Genomic DNA, 15715 nt, shown 5'->3' with positions numbered 1-15715 from the left:
TCCCTTCCCCGTCCAACTTCATTTTTTTCTTTACAATACAGCTTTTAACTAAATTATGGTCGTACGGCTGCAAAGCATCAGTATTAGTCATGGTAATGATACTGACCACTTCAGTGGTTGCTGAGCTCTTTTTTCACTTAGCGATTAGTGTCACAAACAGTGTCGGATACATAAATCATCCCCTGATGATTCACACCATCCGCCCCAACCAGCGCTTGTTAGTCAGGTTTTCATTCACGTACAACACTCAGGAACTTTCTCATCCATGTTTCACCTCTTTCTTATCCAGGAGGTAAGAAACCCCTGCAAGCTATCTCACTTCTTATGTGAGCCGTATCAATGTGTCCGTGACGTGAACAATCGTTTCAAGGGCTACGCATGTACCTGTCCACCAGGAACGCGAAGCATGAGCCACACCAATCCACGATGTGTGAATATCAATGAATGTAAAGAGTTGACATCCCCATGTTTGAACGGCGGTATCTGCGTGGATCGAGAACCACCTGCAGCAAACGCACCTGTCAAAGAGGGAGAGCCCTATGGATACGCGTGAGTGCGTGCACTTTAACGAGATATTTATTTTATTACAGAAGCAGGCGGAATAATGATCACCTGTACTGAGCTGACGGGATTTGTCCTTCTCTAAGGAGACACGATTTCTTACTACCGAATAAGCAGTTTTTAATACGCAAACGTAAGTGTCTGATGATGAGGCTTGCATCTGAGCCACGTGACATGCCGTTTTGAGACAGTCGTCTCACAAAACGAAGTCCACTTCAACACGAAAACGTCGACACCCTGTTGAGTTGCTGGTTCGCCGTTCCATAAAAACTCACAGCGAAATGAGCTTTTATGACGGACCTTCCAGTTAGCAAGCTCTCACCTGACTTGTTAATGGTATGAGTGAGCTAGATAAAGATCAGACTTGACCGTTTCAAGAAACTAGTTCATTAGAATGTTCTACTCATAAGGTTGCTGAAAATCCATCGACAGGTAGGCGCAGTCCCCGGGTTTCCGTCGAACCTACCTGATTGGCCCCAAAAAGGGCGAAACCAGTCGTGGGTTGTCGACGGATTTTCAGTGGCCTTATGAGTTGTGCGTTACAAACATATACATGTATCGCGATATTTCAAATGTCGTAGCGACTGAAACATAAGGCGGCCTGGTGCAGCACATTCAGTTGCCTGAAAACATCACAAACGAGAGATTCAGCTGGGTTCCAGATGAGTATCTCGAAAAACCAAATTAGTTTGCCAATGAGTGTTTAACCGCTATTTATTAGAAATTTGGGTCAGATAAGCGACAAATACACTCATTTGCAGGTCCCCATTTTTTCGTGTTCGTATCGATCCAACGTTCGCGTGGATATCAAAGTCGCCTCTACGTCCCTCATAGTCTATTGTTAAATGCTCTCTTCTATAGATCCACCTAATCATTTCATGACCAAATGACACTTGAGGTAGTTGGAGCGCAGTTCGAAGCATTTTCGTGCACAGGTTTCCGCAAACTTATGATGCATAGATCAAATGTATGAGCAGTTATTATCCTCCTATGAAGCTCCATCGCTTTTCGACGGAGAATCGTTAGCTGACGCGACATCCGTTCATTTACGGTGGACCTTCTCAGTGCATCATCAACGGGCGAGGTTGTTTAGTGTAGGCAAACATGGTGTGATGACTGGATATCCCATTTATCCCGAAACAGTTCTTGCGACCACGAAAGTCATTTCCCAGTCTTTTTTCAATTACCACCGGTATATAAACGAAGTATTCTGTGCGTCAGGTGATAAAAACGGACTAACTCCTGGAAAGGAAAGTACTCACAAGGATGCGGAAAACTCTTCGGCGTCGCACGTTTTGCCCTTCTTTGGGCTCATCAGGTAGAGGCAGTTCCCGAGTTTCCGTCAACCTCATGTTCTACCCGAACCCAAATTGGACTGGCTAGGGGAAAACTACGCTTATTTGCAAAGCAGTTTGGTTTCCACGGAAGAATCAAGTGAACCTCTCGTTTATGATGTTTTTCAAATGAATGTGCTGCACAAAGGCCACCTCTTGTTTCAGTTGGTACGATATTCGAGATATCGCAGTATATTTTCATAGAGGAAACTGCTCATCAACTTGATGAAAACTCTTCGACAGCCCACGACCGGTTTCACCCCGACTGCACCTACCTGAAGAGCCCCAAGAAAAGCAAAACGGGTCATGGGCTCTCTAAGGGTTCTCAGAAACCTTATGAGTGGGTCAGCTAACCGTTACCGGCGCATCTTCCACATTGGAGATTGTTGCAGATATCATTCGACTGAATTTGATGAAACGCAATAATGTCCACTTCGTTTATCCAATCCAGTTGTCTTACCGCACTTGACATGCGTGATGGTCACACGCTCATCCACCAATGAAACAAGGAGATCAGTGCAGTGCGATCGATCGGAATTCTCACTCACCAGTGAGGCGTGGTCCAAGTATGAGTCATCATCCAACGCAATTGTGCCCATAACGAGATTGTCCTATCAAAAATCGAGTTGAGCGATTGTCTCCGGAGTTTTTATTTACAAAATCTGCCTAGCAGATTAGGACAGAAGCTGATATGTTTCACGTACAAAATAAAAAAAGCGAAGAGATTCTCCAACTTGAGTGCGAGTGTTGTATGTCCAGTATGTAGTTCGAGGTTATTTTTTCCTAGTTTGAAGCACACAAACGTGGGTTAGACTTCTTGGCTGACCAGAATCAAGTCAGCAGAAGGTCACATCTTATGCAATTGGGTTTAGAATCTTGGGACTAGAGAATCTTGGATGAGAAAACTTTTCAAAAGTCATGGTGAAATTGGGGAATGTCTTATGATTACATATGGTGTTCGATTGATATGACAAGGTGTAAAAAGGTCACGGGTTCGAGACTCCTCCCGGTGGAGTTTGGTGAGACGCGCAGTGATGTTGATTTCCATCGAGTTTGAAACACTACTTCTAGGCTTTTCCGTGTAGATTGACCTCAGTTAAAGGACGAAATCTTCATTGATGTAGCAACTCGTACCGCCAGATCTTTGCTGTTCGCCCCGTCGACGGCACAAAAAACGTCGTTTTAAGACCCAAAGATAAGGTTTGTGTAAACAGGAAACAATCTTCTAAATATAGTGGATGGCTTAAGGCCAACACTTGCACACGTGACTATTTGAGACGGCTCAGTGGTTGGAGAGCGAATTTACTGACCGAGAGGTGCTTGGGTTCGAACCCGACCTCTGCATATCGACTTCACCTGTCTAGGTTTAGAAAACGTAGCAGTAGCCCAGCCCTCATGCTTCCTTCGGGTGGTATGGCAGCTGTGTACCAGAAGGGTGCTACAGTTAAACGGTTACTTTTATTTGTTATTCATGTGGAGTTTAATAACACAGGCACTAAGCTGTTATGGTTTGTCGACAAGGTAGTTGCCTAACGTGTACTTAGTTAAGGCTGACGTCAGCGTCGTTACGCACCTTCGCAGCACCATGAGGGCAAAGTAGAACCAGTGAAATCATGCTGCACAGCACGGACTGAATTTGGCAAGAAACTTCACCCATTTCGGGGATCAGCATAATTGCCTCATTTTCTGGAGAAACAAGTGGGAACTTTTATGATGTTTCCCAGTTTCACACGCGCATGAATGTTCATAATGTATGTACCGTAACCACTTTGATAATGACCTTTTCCGTTTGCTTTCCAATACAGATGCTTGTGTCGATTCGGATATACCGGAGCACGATGCGAACGCCCACCGCCACGGCTACATTGGTCAGGCTGGAGCAGGTGGTCGAAATGTTCGGCTTCTTGTGGTTTGGGCTACCATACACGTTATCGCACCTGTCCTCTTCCGAACCGTTGCGATGGACGCCGGACTGAGACTGGAAGGTGCTTGGGTGCGGTAACCTACTGCTCAGATGTTGTCGGGGATTCCGCATTGATACCCTATGGATTGGGGACGCAAACTGTCCAATCTGTAAGTGTGAACCGCTATCTTGTGTGAACTACTAATTTAACTCTCCTAAAATTCGCCCTTAAGCTGATTCAGTGAGATTAATCATACTTACAGGATTGGCATTTTCTTAACCCTTATTGAAAGTTGGCCGGGTAACCGTCTGTCCGTTCACCGAGATTGGAAATTAGCTCACAAACTGACCGGGTTGACAGCATTATTGTCGGATTGAATGGATTATTCCTTCTTATCCGCTTGGATCTATATGGTTTTCAAACACTGACTCATATCTTTCGGAATTCCATTGATCGGCTCGTTACATCGCGACTTATTTTCCTTGCACTTTCTTGATTCGCTGGGTAGCATTTGTCCTAGGACATTTTGTTGCTGGTCTGATTGGTTGGTTCCCGATTTCTTCTACGTCGTGGCCTGCCTTCTCCTCGTTCGGTTGGCTAGTACGGCGATTTCTGTCTCTAGCCCTTGACATTCTTCGGTTTGATTGGTTGTTCTGAATCCCTGTTGTGTTAAATTTTGACTTTCCCAAGTTCAGTTGGCTGTTTGAGCTCTTTATTTGCTATAGTTGTTTTTCTTTTGCTGGGCGAGCTTTTCATGCCTGATTGGTTAGTCCGGTATCTTCTTGTATTGGGGAATTATTCGTCCTTTTCGGTTATTTTTGAAAATTTTCGGTGGAACTTCTTTTCGAGCAAGTTTAGTTGTTTTTCGGGGATCCATTCATCATCTCTTTCCATGTGTGTCTCTCCTGGATTTTTGTACAATTCCCAACATTTTGGTCGTGAACTTTTTTGTCCTCAGTGACTGGCAGATCGTCTAACTTTGTGCATCCTTATTGCTGGCTGTTTTGACCGAGCATCATGCTTTCATGAATTCACGTACTTTCTTTGCTCGTGCCTGGGCTGGTATGTGGACTTTGTTCCACTTGACTTCGTGTCCATCCCTACCGTATGCACCGGTCGTATTTTGACAGAGATTTTGTGTTCGTGTAGCCTGAACGGAAGCTTCCTTCTTGTCCGTCCATCAGTGGAAGGAAGAAGGTCCTCACTGCGGAGCTGTTTATTAGAGAAACACCAACTGTACAGCTACAGACTATTGGAAGCAAAGCTCTCATATGCATCTTGTTTATGAAAACTGAATATCCATCTTCTCTTGAACGCGTCTTCTTGAACTTTCCTGGATATTCACTGGTTGTTCTTCAATTGCAAGCAAATGCCACAGAGCGACTCCACAAATTCCGTAATAGATTCTACGTTTCAAGAAGCGGATTTACGAGGAAACACACTACTCGCATGCCTCATCAGTAGTATCCACCGTTACACCAGTACTGGAGATATATCCACTGAAGTACAAAGCGAGCCCACTCAGTGTACAATTCGGAGCACCATAGTGAAATGAACACTAACTGCAATGCTTTCCGTTATTACACATACCATAAGGTGGAATGGTGATCGGTAGGAAGGAATAGTGAGTAAGTAGTATACAGCCATGGGATTGGATATTGGGGTTGACATGGAAAGCGGGCCTAGGACAGACAACGGGCGAAAGATTGAAAACAACAGATCCTTAGGGGGAACACAAAGATGGGGCGATATATATATATATATTTAAAGGTTGTACAAACAACCTTTAAGCGCTGACAGGAAGAAAACATGGACAACGGGAAGAGAGGTGAACCCTAAATAATTACAAGTGTTAAGAAAAGCCTATTGGCTACTCATGAGTAGCCAGAAGAAAATGAAGCCCACATTTTGATTGCTATGACAGGTTTACTTCCGTCTTGAGCACTGTCTGGTAGAATTGGAAGAGAGATTCCCATAAGCGTCACATTAACTGAAAACGGTCGGAGTTTTCGGTTAGTTCTGAAATAATAAGCAATTAGCAGCTCAGAGGAAAGATGATTTCACTGGATATGTGAACTTTTTTCCGAGAAGTCGTCACTCGAGGTGCTAGTCAATATGTGATCGCGTAATGTAGTTTCCATTTTTGAAGGACGGGTAGTTCTGGAATGTTTCATGACCTTTATCTATGAAATTCCAAAGTGGTCATCATCATCATCATCGAGAGCATAATATTAGTGTTTAACACGGATGTTTCGCCGCCGTACAACCATGATTTATCTGGAAGGTTTATTTTGAAGAAAAGAATAAAGGTGGATAGGGAAGGACTTGGTACTAGCTTACTACAATCATTCCGAAATGTATACACCTCCAGACAATCATTCTAGCGATCAGGATGGAAACTCACAAGTACGACAAGGACGTCAATCAGAAGCCATATCTTGCAGCGGCTCCAACCGCGGTCCCTATCCTGAAATGCGAGTAGAACCGACAGCAAAACGTTTCGTAATCTCCTTCGTACCCCTCTGCCAGGTCAAGGGTTGGTCGCCTCTCTGCTTCCCTTGCTCCGAATTTCACACGGAAAACAGCACTCTTTTCGGTAAACGGTGATTCAACATTCGCAATACATGGCTTCTGGTGCTGGACACAAACTTCGAGGGAACTCCCCGTTGCACAACCGAAAATTTGCCTTCAAATTGCACCGTTACGGATTCGCCGAACCAACCCACACGAGCTTTGGTTCGGAGACAACGGTTGTCGAAAACCTGGAGACGTCCTCGTTCCACTGGTCGGACAGATCTAGTCTCACAGCTATACACGGTAGCCGGATACACTCATCCGTTGAGATTCAGCGATATATCGCTTTGACGCCATAGGTGTCTCAGGGTACCAAACCCGAGTCAGAAATATTGCCATTTCAACTGCTACTTTCTCTCAGGAGGTATATTTTGTTCAGGTAGTACTGACTGAATTCAGGATATGCCACCTAGAATCTCCCTCACCTTACAGGACACCGTTAGCAGATAGAGGTCAAACCTCTTACCAGATGGATGAAATGATGACTCCGTACCGGTAACTAGTGTAACGGTGGATACTACTGATGAGACATGTGAGTAGTGACTTCTGGTAAATCCGCTTCGCGTCTCTTGAAAAGCGAGACCTATTACGGGAGTTGTGGAGTCGTTTTGTAGCATTTGCTTGCATTCGAGTACCAGTCAATGAATATCCGGGAAAATTCAGGAAGATGCGTTCAATGAGAAGATGGAGATTCAATTTTTGTAAGCAGGACATACATGAGAGTTTTGCTCCCCTGTCCAATGGTCCGTAACTTTTCAGTTGGCATTTTCTCATAGATAACTCCGCAGCAAAGGCCTTCTTCCTTTCACTAGTACAAGTAAGACGTCTCGGGTCGTCTGACTGTTACCAAACCTTCCTATGTTATGGGTAAGTTGATTAGAGGAATTAAGTGGGGTTAAAGTTTACCCATATTGACGCACCCACATCGGTGCACACTTAGGTTGCTTTCAAATGTTCAGCTGCAACACCCCTTGGTGCCTAGCTGCGCTGTCACCTGAAAGAGGCACGAGGGCTGCAGTACTGCCAGGGGCGTTGAGATGCAGGGGTTGCGTTTGAACCGCGCCCTAACCACTGACCTTTCTCAAACTCTTCGATTAACTCTAGTTACTCAATATTTATGAGTAGTTACTTATTGATTTCGTGGGTATGTTGCGTCCTCAACAAGAAGGTACCCTAGTTTTGGGGGCTTGGAAATCGTCAGTTGTTGGCCTTTGATTGGAGACACTTTCTGGACTAGCGAAGTAGTCACTTTGTAGAATGTACTTTATTGTAGATGTACTTATGAATGGAGTTCATCGATGAAGGCGTTTCGATCATTTTCCAGTTCAAAGTGCTTTCGGACCTCTTGAATGCGCTTAGCCATTCGGTTACAAAGCCCTCAGAACCAGTTGGCGTAGCTGTTGTCTTGGAGTTCCAGATTGTCTGAATGAGTGTCTTGAGGTGTAGACACCTAGGGACCGTTGCGGTAGGCTAGCACAGGGAAGGGTTTTGGAGAGTTCACCATACACCCTCACCCGCCCAGAAGTATGTGAATTTAGGGATCGGATTATGTCTAAAAACTTCTGGGGCATACCCTGTTGAGCAAGTGTAGTTAAAAGCACTAATCGATCGACAGAATCGAACGCATCCGTGAAGTCAAGGAATACCAGGATTGTGGGTCATCTGTACATGTGGCGTTGCTCTAACACCTGACGGAGTGTGAAGATGTGGTCAACGCAGCCTCTACCCGGTCGAAATCCCGCTTGATTCTCACGAGTCAAGGTTTCGCGTGCCACCGTGAGGCGACGAAGAATCAGTGATGCCGGGAGCCTTGCCAAACTAACACTTCTGTGGTTGGTGCATTCACTGAGAGTGCCCTTTTTGAAAATGGGCACCACTATCGATTCATCCTAGTTGTCTGGGACGGCCTTCTTCTACCAGATGGACCCAAATAGGCTAGACAGGCACTGGCTGAGGAATCCACCATCATCCTTGAAAAGAGCAAGTGGAGGGTCGTCAGGATCAGCAGCACGACGACGCTTGAGTAGAGAAATACATTCGGACCCTGAGATTGAAGGCGGCTTCGTAATTTACAGTCCGCCTTTCTGTTGAAAGCCAGGTTTTTGGACTGGAGGTAGCAGAGGACCAACTGAATTGCTGCTCGAAGTACGAATCTTGATGTTGTTATGTCGATGATGGTGGGAAGATGTCGGAGTAGAAGACCCGAAAAATACCGGCGGGCAGGTTGTAGGAAGCACGAGGGTTGGGATACTGTCAGGTTGCCTAAGCCTAGACAGGGGAAGTCGAAAGGCAGAGTTCGGGTTCCAACCACAGGCAGGTTGGATCGATGAGTAAGACAATCGCTGGTCCCTGTATACAATGACAGGGAGTAGTAAACCACACTAGGAGATGGACAGCGCGGTAAAGTTAATTGTAGACCTCAGCTTCCCATTAACTAAAGAATCGGTAGTCTCTTTTGCATCCATGACACTACCCAATACTGTGATTCCTTTCTGCTTAACTCCGTTTGTACCACTTTTCTGGTATAATTTTTTTCAAATGAATCAGTCTGTCCTCCTCTCCAACAGGCTACAAACATGTGCCTTTCCATCCTCAACTCATATGTTCCGCTCCACATGGAGATCTTGTTCCGGTTTGGTGAGCATTGGTTCCTACCATGCAATATTCCCGTTTGTTTCTTCTTCAGTGGGACATTGGCTGGACCGCTAGTGAGGATCGCAACCTGGACGATGCATTTTTCTGGTCCGAGACTGAAGACGGTTGGCCCAGTTTATATTACGTAACCGAAGGATTCCAGGTTGCCGACATACTCACATGGACCAAACTCTCCCAACTGTCAAGACAATGGTCAATCACACAGTTGATGATCTTCCATGCAGTTGTCTTGGGTCTTGTCACAGTTCCCATTCTGCTGATATTCCTGGCAATTAGTAGAACGCTTCAGAGTTTTGTACGTCGCCACAAAAAGTCCAGTCAAGAGGGGTCGGAGGATAAGTAGGCGCGAACAAGACAAAGATGAAGGAGCGGATCAAGTTTCAATTCGTTCAAGGGTCTGTTCAAATTTACTAGCCCGCATAAAATTCTGTTCTACCTCAATAAATGATCATATTAAACATTTTCGCTACCTTTTCCTGAAGATAGTACACACAAGCGAGACGATGCAGTCTTCAACACAGAAGAGGTGATATCGACTTAATTGGCCCGCGAATTTACTGATCAGAAGGTCCTTGGATCGAACCCGACCCCGACGTCTCGATTACACATGTGTACCGGTGGATACTACTGATGAGGCATGCGAGTAGTATGAAGTTTTCCCGTTAATCCTCTGTCTTCTCGAACGCGCCTTCCTGAACTTTTCCAGATACTCATTGACTATCACTCAAACGCTACAAAGGGATTCAACAAATTCCGTAATAAATATCACCTTTCAATAGACGCGAAGTGGATTTAGGAGAAAACCACATACTACTCGCATGCCTCATCAGTAGTATCCACCGGTACACATGTGTAATCGAGACGTCGGGGTCGGGTTCGATCCAAGGACCTTCTGATCAGTAAATTCGCGGGCCAATCACTGAATTATCTCGAGATCAACCATGCAAGCACAGCATTTCAAAAGTTACTGCAATCGCTTCCAGTCCATTCTTAGCTGATAAACGGCTGTTTCGGTTAGAGTTTATGACAACAAACACGGTTAGTGACGGATTCCGTTGGTCGATGTGACAACCAGATTCTAAATTGTTCAAGCTTTCCTTGCTGCAACAATCCTGTACAGACGCCTAATGCTATCTTGTTGCAGGACAACCGAAAAACTGAATCGGTGTTAAACTAATGGGCCTCTGGGTAGTCTATGGCACCATCTTGCTGCTGTGTGTGACTCAGGAGCAGCGGCAACGCGCTTTACTGTTGAAGTTGATTCATTCTTCCGCAGCAGAAAGTCACTGCACGTCGATGTCTGTTCTAAACACCAGTCCTGCGAACTAAGTTTGTTGAGGCAACCAGCAATTAAGCCGGGCTATTCGAATACAGAGTAATCTATTTTGTCGATCAAGACGCATGATGAGCACCATCAAGCTCAGTCCCTGCGACACGCTTAGTTGCGTCCGAAGCGTGCTGTTTTCACGCGGTGACCCTGGAATAACAAATAGATCAGAGTGATGAAGGAACTTGCTTACATACATCTTCTGTGCTGCTTTTTGTGAAGGCTCAGAGATCTTTCTCTAATGAACTTCAACTTCGAGCAATAGTTTAAAGGCACTCGTTGCACACTCCTGGATGACTTGGTGCATCTATGGGAAACTATGAGTGTATTTTAAGCTCAGACTGATCGTCCAAACTAATGACGACCTTAGAACACAAGTCCGAATTCATCGACTTCAGAAAATGTGGTATGCCTTCCAAGTGGAACTGAAAGACAGGCCACGACCGGCTTAGCCCTTCCTCTGGCTCGCAAGGTGGGTCCATTCCTCAAGCGTCCGTCAATCCTGTATTCTAATTGGACCCAAATTGCATGAAATTCACGACGGGAAACAATTCATAGACGGGAGGTTCAGTTGGGACTCACTGGTCTCCCATTAAAGCTAAGTCAGTCTGTAAATGAATGTATTTCGCCACTGGTGAATCTGTTCGAATGGCCTAATAATCGAAATTTGAGGAGTTCGGCGCATCCACCCATCACCGTGTAATGTCGAATCCTACCCAATTCCAGTAGAGCTAATAAACATTCCAACTTCAGAACAGTCTACGACAGAAAGCCTATGGGTCTTTTCCGGGAAAGATCGTTGGCTTGCTGACTAGTTATAGCAACTCCCCCAGTAGCGATTTCTCAGTTGTTTCGCACCAATGAACATTGGCGGCATTGAAGTGCACATTAAAACCTATATGTCTTTCGAGTTAGAATAGACGGTTGAGTAGAGGACATACGACGACCCTGTACAGCTGTTGTTAGCGAAGCAAGCTCTTGTGGGTTACTCTTGTTTGCTTGCCTAATCTAAAAGGCATCACAGAACCATGCGGTGATGCTGGATAGGACGCTATTGACTGGCCATGAAGCGTGGAGCAGCCTGGCGTAGATAACAGAACTAAGGATAAAATGTGTTGCCATGCGATACCATTGAAAACCGCGATGTGCCATGGACGGTCAAAATGACTGACCGGCAATGTCCCAAAAAGGGGATGATCCATACCCCTAAAGTAACAATTAGGCCAGGAAAAGCAAACCGATTCGCCTTGGCATGGCTGATAAGGCAAACTAAATGGCCATGACGTTAAGTCACGTCCCTGGTGATCAGCCAGTGAATCTCACAGCCACCACTGAGAAATAGATGATACGCCTAACTACTCAAGGTACTGTAGAATGCGGACCATGTGCATAGTTCGTGCATCATGTGTGCAAACGAAGCCCATTGTGAGGCCACAGTGGGGGTCTCCCAGGAAGAACTTGATTTGACCGAAATGGACAGCGCATAAGAGACATTGATCAGATAACTAAGGGTCAAATTACTCAAACATTTTTTGTATGGAGGGATGTCGGTGGGCAGGTGTGGGCAAACAATACTTCTTGCTTGCCCAAGTTTAGTCCAGGAATCAAGTCTGACCTGCAAGGCAGCATGACCTGGGAGTTTCCTAGAAAACTTGGCTACAAGCCCCCGACATGCCGGGCTACAGGGGGTTGGTCTGACCCGAGGACGCATGACTCTTAACGCAGCTGTGCACAGAAATCGCCTTTACGGCAGTACCCCACGGGTATTTCGAAATTTGTTTAATGATGCGAAGGCGGTCACAATCAACCATTGGACCGACCATTGATAAACCGTCCTTCCTCGGAGTAGGCAGCACCGCTGCTTTCTTGCGGACAAATTGGTTTATACTGAGGGAAATACACTATAGCCTTCACACTCCTACCGCAAAGGACATTAGGACTTTACTCGTCGATCGCCTCACAGTACGATTACTCGCACAACGGGGCTTCGCTGACACCCTTTGACCATTCTAGGGTGAGAAAACCTTGAGGAACTGGGTTGCAGCCGGTAAGATTATTGCAGCAGCACATTTTGGTATCTTGATCAAATATTTGTTACCTGCAGACACTTCTCGAAATGCGGTTGCAAATGAAGCCACTCTGAAAAACTACAGAACCCCACCCTTCATATACGGATCCAACACTCCCTAAGCACTATAGTGGTTGCAAAAGACGTATGCAACCATAAAGATCGATACGGTCGTGACCGATGAAAACGCAAAACTTACCGACATATGTTCACGACAAGGTGGCGCTCTAAAAGAAGCCGAAACTTGCAAATAATGTTACATAAAGCCACACCTGATGGCACTGAAAACGGTATGAAATTGCCTACCAAATGCGGTATAAGTGCTTACCGAGTTATTCCATTAGTTTATTACGAAAATGTGTTGCGGTCCACGGCGACCGCAGTTGTCTTTATTGGAACAAATTTAGACTTTGTTCTGGAATCCGGCGAGTATAATCCGCGGGATTACTGCATCACCCAAGCCCCAACACCATGTCAAGGTGGGGCCTATCTATCAGGCGAGGCCAACATTAAGGACGACGAAATGATTGGATGGATAATAAGGACCGACTGCGACATCACGCCACACCGGTGCCATCAACGGAGTTGATGGAACAGGAGAGAGGAGTGACTTGACGCATTGTGATTGCCAGAGCACAATTAGCGGCTATTTATGATGTCACGCGGTGTTGTTTGAGACATCGCGAACATACTGTTAGGAGGAATAAACGACTGCTCTTGTCATTACCTTTTTTGTGCCCCACATACGGCAACGAAGTATGACAGCTCCTACCATTAAATTTAATCACCCTGGTAACTGCCACCTTTCTGTGCAGGGAAATGACTGACAGGGCTCATGGACGCCGGCAAGGGCGGTCCTGCACTGGAGCTGCCGCCGGCAACACGCACCTGACTAATTCACATTAAATGTCAATAAATTGGCTTGGTTATCACCCTTAGCGCACGAATGAACAATCAATTTGTCAGCCATAAAACGTGTACCACTGGCTCCATCTGCTACAGTTACGATCATCAAAAAGTGGGAGTGCCGCAGACACGGCCAAGCCTTGGAGGTGGTGGCATGTTCAGTTAATTCGGGAATCGGGTAGCTATGCATTGAAGGCGATAGCTTTGATAAAGGAGCGTCACTGACCGCTCGATTGGGCCATTTCTACCAGTGTCACTAACCATTGGTGAGTCGAGTCCCGGGGTCACCATCCAGGGAGGCGGCGACTGTACAGCCGACCAAGTCATACAATGTCCACCCATCGGTCGCTTTCACTCAGCACAGGGCTGAGCGAAAAAAGCTCTGAGAGTCAAACGGCCTTCTGATATGCGGAACACATGTCTTAACCAGCGTAAACAAAGTAATTCATGTATCGTGGGATAATTTCTTCTGATTACAACCATCTGGCGTACTCCAGCATTACCAATCCGATGTTCCCACCAGACGTGATCGATGCTTCGATTGTCGAACACCGACATTTATCGTACGTCCTCTGAGCATAGACCCAACACCTCTGATCCATAAAGCAGTATGGATTCCACCGTTGCAGTGTAAACTCTGCCCTTGAAAGACAAACTCACGACACATCGGCGTCATGAGTGTTAGAGGTTGGAAAACATGACTTTCATAAGTCGATAGAAATATGAAACGGATTGCGATAAACCGATATGACTATTGCAATGTGCCCCATACCAAGCTTCTATGGGAGAAATAGGGTTGTTTTACCATTGTTGGGTTGTCAAAACAAGTCCGGGTTCTGCCGACATTTCCAAAGATGCCACACTAGATGCACGCCTTCGACAGCAACTCACAGAAGTCTGGGAAGGATTATACGACAGCAGGACAATCAGTGACTCTGCTGGGTCAGATCAATTATCCTGAACAGTCCCATTCTCATCCGTTTCCCCAAAAATCCTACGTCTCCAAGACCAAGAGTCGTTCATATTGGGAGGGTGCATCAAAAACCGAGTAAAGACGTCATCAAATTGGTGTTAGAGATCCTCGGAAAACCCGACATAGAAGAACGAAGTCGGTTACGGTACGTCCTGAGAACATTTGTCGGGAAGAAATTTGAGGGACCAGAAGGTAGGTGACTACGCCATTGAGTACGATCCTCCTGTATTCGTCAATGTTCCTTGTTTATCGCAGGGCAGTTTTATGTCGGAGAGACTGAATTGGCTTAGTATGGAAAATCTAGGCGTTTATGGTAGGATTCAGCATGAAACAAGGATGCCGACATGATCCTGGTAATGCGAATCAGGCTGAGAAACGGAAAGTATACGAATAAAATCTCTGAGTGCATTGTGCGCTTCATAATCAGTCGGCAATACCTAATACCAACTAGTCATTCCCGGGACAAGGAAAGTGGAATCTGCGCAGAACCTTTGTACTGAAGTCATTTGGACGAGTCTGTCGAGAACAACTTCAGTGGATATGCTTGCCCATTCGCGCGAAACTGAGTTACCCCGCGTAACAACAGAACGAAAAACTCCAGAATCAAAGCCATGTCGTATATTGAACAGTTCAGGCGCTTACACCAGCAAGCCGGGCCTGAGTGCGCTTCCATCGTTCGAGTGGGCCATGTTCAGGTTGGTACTTGGCACAAACACCATCAGAAACGAGATGGCCCTTCTGCATCATCTCCTGAAAGCCAACACGGGGCCATTTCGTGAAGCCCCAGTTGCGGGACACTGCGATCTGGAAAAAGTGAAAAATAGCACATGTGAAACCAAGCAGTTGAAATCGGCGGGTCGGCTAGCATGTAACCAAACTTTTACCCTGGAAACTCATGAAATGACAGCGAAGACTAAAACGCAAAGTAGTGTGATAATATAGGATCGATATGCGATTAACAGATTGACCCCAATGAGTGACTCATTCGCACATCATACGGCAAAAGAGGACCAAAGAACTAATTTAAGTGGTGGCACCGTTCAGGACACCGTAAGCTGTTCCCCGCCATCAAGTGACCTGACTTGGTTTCACAGTCGTTCTTTATAAGAAAACTACCCATCCTGGATTGATCCAGAGAAACTAACGAACCATTAGGAGTGATTGAGGGCAATGTCAAACGCTTATCAACGCCCCTGTGAGTCCCTTCCAAATATCGCACATAAAATCGTCATCAAAGACAGCAACAATAGTGTTGGCACTGATGCTTCACTGCCGTACAACCACAAGGTTCATCTAGTAATATATATAATATATATATATATATTATATATATATACATATATAGTTAAAAGCCCTAGGATGAAAACAAGAGAAAAAGAAGGGGTAGGGGACCTGGTGCTGGCGTTCAACACA

At 45.6% G+C, this 15715-nt stretch overlaps 2 protein-coding genes across 2 annotated transcripts in view; one reads left to right on the top strand and one right to left on the bottom strand.

Moving 5' to 3' along the window:
* The window catches only part of T265_02316 (hypothetical protein), a gene marked incomplete at both ends in the record, with an annotated part of 28379 nt that extends 18920 nt beyond the window's left edge, over positions 1–9459 (top strand). The window contains 3 exons of the mRNA XM_009166530.1: positions 290–549; positions 3701–3968; positions 9060–9459. Coding sequence (XP_009164794.1) covers positions 290–549; positions 3701–3968; positions 9060–9371 — 840 coding nt within the window. The remainder of the gene's footprint in view (positions 1–289; positions 550–3700; positions 3969–9059) is intronic.
* Positions 9460–13888: 4429 nt separating this feature from the next.
* T265_12975 (hypothetical protein) overlaps positions 13889–15715 on the bottom strand; it is a gene marked incomplete at both ends in the record, with an annotated part of 6291 nt that continues 4464 nt past the window's right edge. Inside the window, 2 exons of the mRNA XM_009166589.1 lie at positions 13889–13971; positions 14945–15106. Coding sequence (XP_009164853.1) covers positions 13891–13971; positions 14945–15106 — 243 coding nt within the window. The remainder of the gene's footprint in view (positions 13972–14944; positions 15107–15715) is intronic.

This window comes from Opisthorchis viverrini (assembly GCF_000715545.1).
Source record: "Opisthorchis viverrini unplaced genomic scaffold opera_v5_28, whole genome shotgun sequence".
NCBI lineage: Eukaryota > Metazoa > Platyhelminthes > Trematoda > Opisthorchiida > Opisthorchiidae > Opisthorchis > Opisthorchis viverrini.
Note: the sequence above shows the minus strand (reverse complement) of the source record. Positions and strands in the feature narration are given on the sequence as shown.